Source organism: Notolepis coatsorum (assembly GCF_963971535.1).
Source record: "Notolepis coatsorum genome assembly, chromosome: 12".
Lineage (NCBI taxonomy): Eukaryota > Metazoa > Chordata > Actinopteri > Aulopiformes > Paralepididae > Notolepis > Notolepis coatsorum.
Window position 1 is genome coordinate 124,744,252 of NC_140176.1, and position 13,559 is coordinate 124,757,810.

The 13,559-nt window shown below is 47.8% G+C and overlaps 1 protein-coding gene across 1 annotated transcript in view; it reads left to right on the plus strand.

Annotated features, from left to right (window-relative positions):
• Positions 1-819: 819 nt before the first annotated feature.
• Positions 820-13,559, plus strand: part of tlcd3ba (TLC domain containing 3Ba) — a gene marked incomplete at both ends in the record, with an annotated part of 88,538 nt that continues 75,798 nt past the window's right edge. Inside the window, 2 exons of the mRNA XM_084326002.1 lie at positions 820-938; positions 6,427-6,510. Coding sequence (XP_084182128.1) covers positions 820-938; positions 6,427-6,510 — 203 coding nt within the window. The remainder of the gene's footprint in view (positions 939-6,426; positions 6,511-13,559) is intronic.

Genomic DNA, 13,559 nt, shown 5'->3' on the forward strand with positions numbered 1-13,559 from the left:
CTTAAAGCTCAATCCATCAAGGTGTGTGAGAATCACAGACCTACGAACACACTCACTCACTCACTCACTCACTCACTCACTCACTCACTCACTCACTCACTCACTCACTCACTCACTCACTCACTCACTCACCCACCCACCCACTCACTCACTCACTCACTCACTCACTCACTCACTCACCCACTCACTCACTCGCCCACTCGCCCACTCACTCACTCACTCACTCACTCACTCACTCACTCACTCACTCACTCACTCACTCACTCACTCACTCACTCACTCACCCACCCACCCACTCACTCACTCACTCACTCACTCACTCACCCACTCACTCACTCGCCCACTCGCCCACTCACTCACCCACTCACTCACTCACTCACTCACTCACTCACTCACTCACTCACTCACTCACTCACTCACTCACTCACTCACTCACTCACTCACTCACTCACTCACCCACTCACTCACTCACCCACTCGCCCACTCACTCACTCACTCACTCACTCACTCACTCACCACTCACTCACTCACTCACTCACTCACTCACCCACTCACTCACTCACCCACTCGCCCACTCACCCACTCACTCACTCACTCACTCACTCGCCCACTCACTCACTCACTCACTCACTCGCCCACTCACCCACTCGCCCACTCACTCACCCACTCACTCACTCACTCACTCGCTCACGCAGCCACTCACTCACTCGCCCACTCACCCACTCGCCCACTCACTCACCCACTCACTCACTCACTCACTCGCTCACTCAGCCACTCACTCACTCACTCACTCGCCCACTCACTCACTCAGACAGCACCATGCTGGGCCTCCTGTCTGCCGGGTGCCTGTTCTTCCCGGGTCTCTTCCTGCTCTCCAAGCGCTCCCTGAAGCTCACGCTGGGATGGACCGAGGGAGACGCCGCCGTCATGTCTGCCAGGTATTTATCTATTACTTATTTCAACCCGTTCGGATGTACATTTATTATTTCACATTTCTTACTATGTTTTCTCAGAGTTGTAGAACTGCTGAGTGCTCAGCTCTCAAACCTTTATTGTTACACGACAGGTTGTGCTGTTTGTTGAATGTGTTCTTATTGGACTAATAATCATGTTCTGATCAAGAATCAAGAGGTTTATTTGTCACATACATACCAGGGCATACAGTGAAATGCGGGTGGTCTTGCCCGCATCGATTGTGCAAAATACAATAATAAAATAGGCATAGAAAAAAAAAGAAAATAGGTAAGACACAAGATATGCATGATAAAAAAAGACATGCTAAGTTCCTGAGACACTGGTTCTATGTACAATATACAATTTACAATTTTAACTCTGTCATTTGTATACTTTATGTATCTAAACTATACTATAAAATACCTCCTTCCTTTGAAGTGACTTTTCCAATCTGATCTGATCTGATCTTCCATATAACAGATCTGTAGAAGTATCTTATTTCTCTCCTGCAGATGAATGAAAAAAGAAGAAGCTAAATGTCCGTTTATGATCAGAAACCCAGAGACCAGTGATCTGATACGACACAGCAGAAATAACTGAAAACACATAATTGACTACAAATGTGTTCATTTACAACGTCCCTACGGCGATCCACTCGTCAACCAGGCCACTGTATAAAGGGACAGACCACCTATTCACCAGGCCACTGTATAAAGGCACAGACCACCTGTTCAACCAGGCCACTGTATAAAGGGACAGACCACCTATTGAACCAGGCCACTGTATAAAGGGACAGACCACCTATTCACCAGGCCACTGTATAAAGGGACAGACCACCTGTTCACCAGGCCACTGTATAAAGGCACAGACCACCTGTTCAACCAGGCCACTGTATAAAGGCACAGACCACCTATTCAACCAGGCCACTGTATAAAGGGACAGACCACCTATTCAACCAGGCCACTGTATAAAGGGACAGACCACCTGTTCACCAGGCCACTGTATAAAGGGACAGACCACCTATTCACCAGGCCACTGTATAAAGGCACAGACCACCTATTCAACCAGGCCACTGTATAAAGGCACAGACCACCTATTCAACCAGGCCACTGTATAAAGGCACAGACCACCTATTCAACCAGGCCACTGTATAAAGGGACAGACCACCTATTCAACCAGGCCACTGTATAAAGGGACAGACCACCTGTTCACCAGGCCACTGTATAAAGGGACAGACCACCTATTCAACCAGGCCACTGTATAAAGGGACAGACCACCTATTCACCAGGCCACTGTATAAAGGGACAGACCACCTGTTCACCAGGCCACTGTATAAAGGGACAGACCACCTATTCAACCAGGCCACTGTATAAAGGGACAGACCACCTATTCACCAGGCCACTGTATAAAGGCACAGACCACCTATTCAACCAGGCCACTGTATAAAGGCACAGACCACCTATTCAACCAGGCCACTGTATAAAGGCACAGACCACCTATTCAACCAGACCACTGTATAAAGGGACAGACCACCTATTCAACCAGGCCACTGTATAAAGGGACAGACCACCTATTCAACCAGGCCACTGTATAAAGGGACAGACCACCTATTCAACCAGGCCACTGTATAAAGACACAGACCACCTATTCAACCAGGCCACTGTATAAAGGCACAGACCACCTATTCAACCAGGCCACTGTATAAAGGGACAGACCACCTGTTCACCAGGCCACTGTATAAAGGGACAGACCACCTATTCACCAGGCCACTGTATAAAGGGACAGACCACCTATTCACCAGGCCACTGTATAAAGGGACAGACCACCTGTTCACCAGGCCACTGTATAAAGGGACAGACCACCTGTTCACCAGGCCACTGTATAAAGGGACAGACCACCTATTCAACCAGGCCACTGTATAAAGGCACAGACCACCTATTCAACCAGGCCACTGTATAAAGGCACAGACCACCTATTCAACCAGGCCACTGTATAAAGGGACAGACCACCTGTTCACCAGGCCACTGTATAAAGGGACAGACCACCTATTCAACCAGGCCACTGTATAAAGGGACAGACCACCTATTCAACCAGGCCACTGTATAAAGGGACAGACCACCTATTCAACCAGGCCACTGTATAAAGGCACAGCAGACCACCTATTCAACCAGGCCACTGTATAAAGGCACAGACCACCTATTCAACCAGGCCACTGTATAAAGGGACAGACCACCTATTCAACCAGGCCACTGTATAAAGGACAGACCACCTATTCAACCAGGCCACTGTATAAAGGGACAGACCACCTGTTCAACCAGGCCACTGTATAAAGGCACAGACCACCTATTCAACCAGGCCACTGTATAAAGGGACAGACCACCTGTTCAACCAGGCCACTGTATAAAGGCACAGACCACCTATTCAACCAGGCCACTGTATAAAGGGACAGACCACCTATTCAACCAGGCCACTGTATAAAGGGACAGACCACCTATTCAACCAGGCCACTGTATAAAGGGACAGACCACCTATTCAACCAGGCCACTGTATAAAGGGACAGACCACCTATTCAACCAGGCCACTGTATAAAGGGACAGACCACCTATTCACCAGGCCACTGTATAAAGGGACAGACCACCTATTCAACCAGGCCACTGTATAAAGGGACAGACCACCTATTCAACCAGGCCACTGTATAAAGGGACAGACCACCTATTCAACCAGGCCACTGTATAAAGGGACAGACCACCTATTCAACCAGGCCACTGTATAAAGGGACAGACCACCTATTCAACCAGGCCACTGTATAAAGGGACAGACCACCTATTCAACCAGGCCACTGTATAAAGGGACAGACCACCTATTCAACCAGGCCACTGTATAAAGGGACAGACCACCTGTTCACCAGGCCACTGTATAAAGGCACAGACCACCTATTCCAGCAAAGAATTGTGGGATTGAAACGATTGCGTAGCATCCGCTCTTCATACCATATCATTATTATTTTCATACTAACAGATCACATACTATATTGAATACAATAGTATGTAGCGTGGATAGATGTTTGTGAGCTCCTGACTGGATCTTTGTGAGCTCCTGGCTGGAGGTTTGTGAGCTCCTGACTGGATCTTTGTGAGCTCCTGACTGGATCTTTGTGAGCTCCTCCTGACTGGATCTTTGTGAGCTCCTTCTGACTGGATCTTTGTGAGCTCCTGACTGGATCTTTGTGAGCTCCTGACTGGATCTTTGTGAGCTCCTCCTGACTGGATCTTTGTGAGCTCCTGACTGGATCTTTGTGAGCTCCTGACTGGATGTTTGTGAGCTCCTGACTGGATGTTTGTGAGCTCCTGACTGGATGTTTGTGAGCTCCTGACTGGATGTTTGTGAGCTCCTGACTGGATGTTTGTGAGCTCCTGACTGGATGTTTGTGAGCTCCTGACTGGATGTTTGTGAGCTCCTGGCTGGATGTTTGTGAGCTCCTGACTGGATGTTTGTGAGCTCCTGACTGGATGTTTGTGAGCTCCTGACTGGATGTTTGTGAGCTCCTGACGGTGTGGATGTTTGTGAGCTCCTCCTGACGGTGTGGATGTTTGTGAGCTCCTCCTGATGGTGTGGATGTTTGTGAGCTCCTGACTGGATGTTTGTGAGCTCCTGACGGTGTGGATGTTTGTGAGCTCCTGACGGTGTGGATGTTTGTGAGCTCCTGACTGGATGTTTGTGAGCTCCTCCTGACAGTGGTGAATCTTTGTGAGCTCCTGACTGGATGTTTGTGAGCTCCTGACGGTGTGGATGTTTGTGAGCTCCTGACTGGATGTTTGTGAGCTCCTGACTGGATGTTTGTGAGCTCCTGACTGGATGTTTGTGAGCTCCTGACTGGATGTTTGTGAGCTCCTGACTGGATGTTTGTGAGCTCCTGACTGTGTGGATGTTTGTGAGCTCCTGACTGGATGTTGTGAGCTCCTGACTGGATGTTTGTGAGCTCCTGACTGGATGTTTGTGAGCTCCTGACTGTGTGGATGTTTGTGAGCTCCTGACTGGATGTTTGTGAGCTCCTGACTGGATGTTTGTGAGCTCCTGACTGGATGTTTGTGAGCTCCTGACTGGATGTTTGTGAGCTCCTGACTGGATGTTTGTGAGCTCCTGACTGGATGTTTGTGAGCTCCTGACTGTGTGGATGTTTGTGAGCTCCTGACGGTGTGGATGTTTGTGAGCTCCTGACGGTGTGGATGTTTGTGAGCTCCTGACGGTGTGGATGTTTGTGAGCTCCTGACTGGATGTTTGTGAGCTCCTGACGGTGTGGATGTTTGTGAGCTCCTGACGGTGTGGATGTTTGTGAGCTCCTGACTGTGTGGATGTTTGTGAGCTCCTGACGGTGTGGATGTTTGTGAGTTCCTGACGGTGTGGATGTTTGTGAGCTCCTGACTGTGTGGATGTTTGTGAGCTCCTGACGGTGTGGATGTTTGTGAGCTCCTGACGGTGTGGATGTTTGTGAGCTCCTGACGGTGTGGATGTTTGTGAGCTCCTGACTGTGTGGATGTTTGTGAGCTCCTGACGGTGTGGATGTTTGTGAGCTCCTGACGGTGTGGATGTTTGTGAGCTCCTGACGGTGTGGATGTTTGTGAGCTCCTGACGGTGTGGATGTTTGTGAGCTCCTGACTGTGTGGATGTTTGTGAGCTCCTGACGGTGTGGATGTTTGTGAGCTCCTGACTGGATGTTTGTGAGCTCCTGACTGGATGTTTGTGAGCTCCTGACTGGATGTTTGTGAGCTCCTGACGGTGTGGATGTTTGTGAGCTCCTGACTGTGTGGATGTTTGTGAGCTCCTGACGGTGTGGATGTTTGTGAGCTCCTGACTGTGTGGATGTTTGTGAGCTCCTGACGGTGTGGATGTTTGTGAGCTCCTGACGGTGTGGATGTTTGTGAGCTCCTGACGGTGTGGATGTTTGTGAGCTCCTGACTGGATGTTTGTGAGCTCCTGACGGTGTGGATGTTTGTGAGCTCCTGACGGTGTGGATGTTTGTGAGCTCCTGACGGTGTGGATGTTTGTGAGCTCCTGACGGTGTGGATGTTTGTGAGCTCCTGACGGTGTGGATGTTTGTGAGCTCCTGACGGTGTGGATGTTTGTGAGCTCCTGACTGGATGTTTGTGAGCTCCTGACTGGATGTTTGTGAGCTCCTGACGGTGTGGATGTTTGTGAGCTCCTGACTGGATGTTTGTGAGCTCCTGACTGGATGTTTGTGAGCTCCTGACTGGATGTTTGTGAGCTCCTGACTGGATGTTTGTGAGCTCCTGACGGTGTGGATGTTTGTGAGCTCCTGACGGTGTGGATCTTTGTGAGCTCCTGACTGTGTGGATGTTTGTGAGCTCCTGACGGTGTGGATCTTTGTGAGCTCCTCCTGACAGTGTGAATCTTTGTGAGCTCCTGACGGTGTGGATGTTTGTGAGCTTCAGTAACTCCTCCCACTGGTTCCAGGCTGGTGTCGTCCGTCCAGGCTGTCATGGCGTCGTCGGCAGGTTACATCATCGTCTCCTCCTGCAGCGACGTCATGGAGGACCAGTGAGTACCAGACAGAGACCCAACATGGGGGGGTGTGTCGGTGGTGTGATAGTAATGTGTGTGTGTGTGTGTGTGTGTGTGTGTGTGTGTGTGTGTGTGTGTGTGTGTGTGTGTGTGTGTGTGTGTGTGTGTGTGTGTGTGTGTGTGTGTGTGTGTATGCATCCATAAACCCAGTCTCCCCGCTGGCTCACATATCCCTCCACGTAATCTAATTAGCGACACCTGGGCCTGACGAGTCTCTCCCTCAGAGTCTCTCGCGGTGCTATTTCAGTCCACGTTCAGGCGTCTGTAATCTGACACAGTCACACGGGAATACAGGTGCAATGGAGGGAGGAGGCCAGACGTGATGCCTTCCTTCCTTCCTGCAGACAGGAGCCTGGTGTTCACAGTAGAGAGAGAGATAGAGAGAGAGAGAGAGAGAGAGAGAGAGAGAGAGAGAGAGAGAGAGAGAGAGAGAGAGAGGACACTCAGCCCTGCTAAACAATGTACCAAGTTGTGTGTAAAAACGTCTCAACTCCCCACGTCTCCATCTGGACAACTGTTGGCACAGGGCTGGACAGGAAGTCAGGGCTGGACAGGAAGTCAGGGCTGGACAGGAAGTCAGGGCTGGACAGGAAGTCAGGGCTGGACAGGAAGTCAGGGCTGGACAGGAAGTCAGGGCTGGACAGGAAGACAGGGCTGGACAGGAAGGCAGGGCTGGACAGGAAGTCAGGGCTGGACAGGAAGTCAGGGCTGGACAGGAAGTCAGGGCTGGACAGGAAGTCAGGGCTGGACAGGAAGACAGGGCTGGACAGGAAGACAGGGCTGGACAGGAAGACAGGGCTGGACAGGAAGTCAGGGCTGGACAGGAAGTCAGGGCTGGACAGGAAGACAGGGCTGGACAGGAAGGCAGGGCTGGACAGGAAGTCAGGGCTGGACAGGAAGACAGGGCTGGACAGGAAGTCAGGGCTGGACAGGAAGACAGGGCTGGACAGGAAGACAGGGCTGGACAGGAAGTCAGGGCTGGACAGGAAGTCAGGGCTGGACAGGAAGTCAGGGCTGGACAGGAAGACAGGGCTGGACAGGAAGACAGGGCTGGACAGGAAGTCAGGGCTGGACAGGAAGACAGGGCTGGACAGGAAGTCAGGGCTGGACAGGAAGTCAGGGCTGGACAGGAAGACAGGGCTGGACAGGAAGTCAGGGCTGGACAGGAAGTCAGGGCTGGACAGGAAGACAGGGCTGGACAGGAAGTCAGGGCTGGACAGGAAGACAGGGCTGGACAGGAAGTCAGGGCTGGACAGGAAGTCAGGGCTGGACAGGAAGTCAGGGCTGGACAGGAAGTCAGGGCTGGACAGGAAGTCAGGGCTGGACAGGAAGGCAGGGCTGGACAGGAAGTCAGGGCTGGACAGGAAGGCAGGGCTGGACAGGAAGACAGGGCTGGACAGGAAGTCAGGGCTGGACAGGAAGTCAGGGCTGGACAGGAAGTCAGGGCTGGACAGGAAGTCAGGGCTGGACAGGAAGGCAGGGCTGGACAGGAAGTCAGACAGGGCTGGACAGGAAGTCAGGGCTGGACAGGAAGTCAGACAGGGCTGGACAGGAAGTCAGGGCTGGACAGGAAGTCAGACAGGGCTGGACAGGAAGTCAGACAGGGCTGGACAGGAAGAGAGACAGGAAGAGAGACAGGGCTGGACAGGAAGAGAGACAGGAGAGAGACAGAGAGAGACAGGAGAGCGACAGGAGACAGAGAGACAGAGAGACAGAGAGAGACAGGAGAGAGAGAGACAGAGAGAGACAGGAGAGAGAGAGACAGAGAGAGACAGGAGAGAGAGACAGAGAGAGAGAGAGACGGAGAGAGACAGGAGAGAGAGAGAGACAGGAGGGAGACAGGAGAGAGACAGGAGAGAGACAGGAGAGAGACAGGAGAGAGACAGAGAGAGACAGGAGAGAGACAGGAGAGAGACAGGAGAGAGACAGAGAGAGACAGGAGAGAGACAGAGAGAGACAGGAGAGAGACTGGAGAGAGAGAGACAGGAGAGAGACAGGAGAGAGACAGGAGAGACAGAGAGAGACAGGAGAGAGACAGGAGAGAGACAGGAGAGAGACAGAGAGAGACAGGAGAGAGAGACAGGAGAGAGACAGGAGAGACAGAGAGAGACAGGAGAGAGAGAAAGAGAGACAGAGAGAGACAGGAGAGAGACAGAGAGAGACAGGAGAGAGAGAGAGAGACATGAGAGAGACAGAGAGAGACAGGAGAGAGACAGAGAGAGACAGGAGAGAGACAGGAGAGACAGGAGAGAGAGAGACAGAGAGAGACAGGAGAGAGAGACAGAGAGAGACAGGAGAGAGACAGAGAGAGAGACAGAGAGAGACAGGAGAGAGACAGAGAGAGACAGGAGAGACAGAGAGAGAGACAGGAGAGAGACAGGAGAGAGAGAGACAGGAGAGAGACAGGAGAGAGAGAGACAGGAGAGAGAGAGACAGAGAGAGAGACAGAGAGAGACAGAGAGAGACAGGAAGGCAGGGCTGGACAGGAAGGCAGGGCTGGACAGGAAGTCAGACAGGGCTGGACAGGAAGTCAGGGCTGGACAGGAAGTCAGACAGGGCTGGACAGGAAGTCAGGGCTGGACAGGAAGTCAGACAGGGCTGGACAGGAAGAGAGACAGGAAGAGAGACAGGGCTGGACAGGAAGAGAGACAGGAGAGAGACAGAGAGAGACAGGAGAGCGACAGGAGACAGGAGAGAGACAGAGAGAGACAGGAGAGCGACAGGAGACAGGAGCGAGACAGGAGCGAGACAGGAGAGAGACAGAGAGAGACAGGAGAGAGAGACAGAGAGAGACAGGAGAGAGAGAGACAGAGAGAGAGACAGAGAGAGACAGGAGAGAGAGACAGAGAGAGAGATCAAACAAATGTTATACACCCTATGCAGTAAACTTCTCACTACAAGCTAGCAGTCAAAAAAAAAAAAAAAAAAGCAGGCCAATTACCTGCTGTTGCCTTTGTTGTTGTTACATTTTTTCTGTGATGTTTGTTCATTGATTGAATACCTTTATACCCTATAACCTTCATACCTTTTGAACACCTTATATATATTTTTCATTGATTGAATACCCTTATACCTTATAACCTTATACCCTTTGAACACCTTTATATATATTTTTTGTACAAAATGCAATCATTTGCAATCAGTTGTTGGAACATACAGGGTCTTTGCTCTTCAACATTCGGTCTGAAGAGTAGAGACTCAGATTTCTTACAGGCTATAACAAACAATTACCTCTTAATCCTAACTGAGACATGGTGCAGAGAAGATGTAGACACACACTGTCCTCCACACTATAGAGAGGTCATTTTGCCATCAAATAAAACAAAACATATTAGTCAAGTCAGGGCAGAGACTCAGGGGGATTGATAATTTGGTACAAATCACAACTCCACCAGTCAATACAGATTCTAAAAACCGGGAACAATCATATTTGGTTAAAACTAAATAAAGAAGTAATCCCCTCTCAAAGAGACCTATTTATCTGTGGAATATACGTACCACCCACTGGGTCTCCATTTTACTCAGACGACATCTTCTCCAACCTTGAGTCAGAAATATGTCTTTATCAAAGTCAAGGTCATGTGCTTGTTTGCGGTGACTTCAATGCCCGAACGGGAACCCACCCTGATTTCACCAGTACACATGGAGACAAATTCATATCTGACCACACCATATACAACCATGTAAACCCGTCCCCTAGAAATAACCATGACACTTCCATAAACAAAAATGGGAAGGATTTATTACAGCTCTGTAGAGGACTGAGTCTCTACCTTGTCAATGGGCGTGTGAGAGGGGACTCACAAGGAAGGTACACTTACTGCTCATCCCTTGGCAGCAGCACAGTAGATTACATGATAACAGATCTGGATCCAGTATCCTTCAGTTCATTCACAGTCAAACCTCTGACCCCACTCTCCGACCACAGTCAGATTACTGCATACATGAAAAGAACTGAGTCTCTCAAAAGATCCCCCTACACAGCCCAGTAAACTACACAACATCCCCAAATACTACAGATGGTCCCAGAACAGCATGCAGGACTACCAGAGAGCCATCGCCAGTGATGGGATACAATCACTGTTAGATACGTTCCTAGCCACGCCATACTCTAACAGTGTTGAAGGAGTAAACCTAGCTGTAGAACACATAAATTATATATTTGAAAGAACTGCAACAAAGTCCAAATTAAAATTATCAGGTAACAAACAGAGAAAAACTAAAAAGGACCACTGGTTTGACAAAGAATGTAAAGCTCTTAGAACACAGCTAAGAAGAATATCAAACCAGAAACACATAAACCCACAAAATGACACCTTACGCCTCCAATACTGGGAATCATTGAAACACTACAAAAAGACCATCAGAATTAAAAGGAACAATCACGTAAATAAACAATTGTGCAAAATAGAGGACTCTCTAAGCTCTAACTCCTTCTGGGACCACTGGAACTCATTGAATAAAGATAAGCCGGAAGAAATGGCTATCCAAGATGGGGATGTTTGGACAAACCACTTCACATCACTCTTTACAACTGTACTCCTTAATACAAAAACGGAAACCAGCCAGATATGTGAAAAATTACAAAAATGGGAAAATATCATAAAGGATAATCAAAACCCTCTAGACTTCCCAATCACAGAACAAGAGCTGAAATCAAAACTCCAGTGCCTTAAAGCTAGAAAGGCCTGTGGTACAGATGGCATATTAAATGAAATGATTAAACACAGCTCTGAAAAATTCCAATTGGCTATTTTAAAATTATTCAATTTGACACTAAATTTAGGCTATTTTCCTGATGTCTGGAATGAAGGACTCATAACCCCAATTTTCAAGAGTGGAGATAAACATGACCCAAAAAACTATAGGGGTATCTGTGTGACGAGTAATCTGGGCAAACTTCTATGTAGTATCATCAACACCAGACTCATAGAATTCCTTACAGAACACAGCGTTCTAAGTAAATCCAAATCGGATTCTTACCAAATTATCGTACCTCTGACCATATATACACTCTTAAAACCCTAATTGACATTCACGTAAAACAGAACAAAAACGAAATATATTCCTGCTTTGTCGATTTTGAAAAAGCTTTTGATTCAATTTGGCACAAAGGTCTTTTCTTCAAAATTCTAGAAAGTGGTGTTGGAGGAAATACATATGACTTGATCAAATCCATGTACACAAAAAACAGATGTGCTGTTAGAATTGGCAATAAAAGAACAAATTTCTTCACCCAGGGTCGCGGAGTCCGCCAGGGGTGCAATTTAAGCCCAACATTGTTTAATATATATATAAATGAATTAGCAAAGTTATTAGAACTTTCTACTGCACCCGGTCTGACTCTGCACGATACCAATGTAAAATTACTGATGTACGCAGATGATCTGGTTCTGCTGTCAGCCACTAAAGAGGGTCTACAACAGAACCTAGACATCCTCCACCAGTTCTGCCAGACATGGTCTCTGAACGTAAACATGAAGAAGACTAAAGTCATGATCTTTCAAAGGAGACACGAGTCTCAGAGTTCACATAATACATTTACATTAGGCACACACATATTAGAAAACACAAAAAGCTACCCATATTTGGGATTGAAAATAAATCATAATGGAAACTTCAATATGGCTGTGAATGAACTGAAGGAGAAGGGAAGAAGGGCTTTTTATGCCATCAAAAGGAAAATTCCAATTGACATCCCAATTAGGACCTGGCTCAAAATTCTAAATTCTGTAATAAATCCAATAATATTATATGGCAGTGAAGTGTGGGGTCCATTAACTAACCAAGATTTCCCAAAATGGGAAAAACACCCATTAGAAGTACTGCATGCAGAATTGTGCAAAAACCTACTTAGGGTCCACAGACACACTGCCAACAATGCATGCAGGGCAGAACTTGGCCAATACCCCCTAATCATTCAAATTAAAAAGCGAGCCATACAATTTTACACACACCTCCAATCAAGTGACCCCCACTCCTACCACTACAAAGCCCTTCAGAGCCAAGAGATGAACCCAGATAAGAGTCCCCTCTGCCAGCTAGTCAGAAATCTCTGCCCACAAACGCTTCAGGACAGATACCAAGAAATCTGGCCCAACCAAATAATCTCAAAACAAAAAGAAAATTATATAGAATATTGGAACAAATCAACCAAATCTCAAAGTAAATTAGAATTCTATTTGACCCTAAACAGAGAGTACATGGTGGCAGAATACCTGACTACTGTGAATGAGATAAAATTAAGAAAAACATTGACACGGTACAGACTGAGTGGACACAGTCTAGCCATAGAAACAGGCCGTCACAGGCAGAACTGGCTGCCCAGAGAGGCCAGGCTGTGTTCACTTTGCCATCAGGGGGACATTGAGACAGAACTTCACTTCCTGCTATACTGTGAGAAATACAAGGACCTAAGATAAGTCTTCTTTGATAAAATAAACAAAATTGACGCACAGTTTATCCATCTCCCTGATCATCAAAAGCTGTTATACATGTGTGGGGAGAAAAGTCAGTGTACAGCATTAGCTGCAAAATATGTAGACGGTTGTCACAAAATAAGAGAACAAGCCCTGTAAAATGTATCTGAATGGCCACACTTGAAAAATGACTACCCGATCGAGTGACTATTTTGTAAATTAATATGTTTCTTGTTGATTGTCTTTACTGTTATTACTAATATTATGATATTTTATTGCTTAATATATATGTTATTGTTTGTATGTTGAACTTGCTTTGGCAATAAGTATGTTAATATTTCATGCCAATAAAGCCTATTTGAATTTGAATTTGAATTTGACAGGAGAGAGACAGAGAGAGACAGGAGAGAGACAGAGAGAGAGAGAGACAGAGAGACAGAGAGAGACAGGAGAGAGACAGAGAGAGACAGAGAGAGACAGAGAGAGAGACAGAGAGAGACAGAGAGAGACAGAGAGAGAGACAGAGAGAGACAGAGAGAGAGACAGAGAGAGACAGGAGAGAGACAGAGAGAGACAGGAGAGAGACAGAGAGAGAGAGACAGGAGA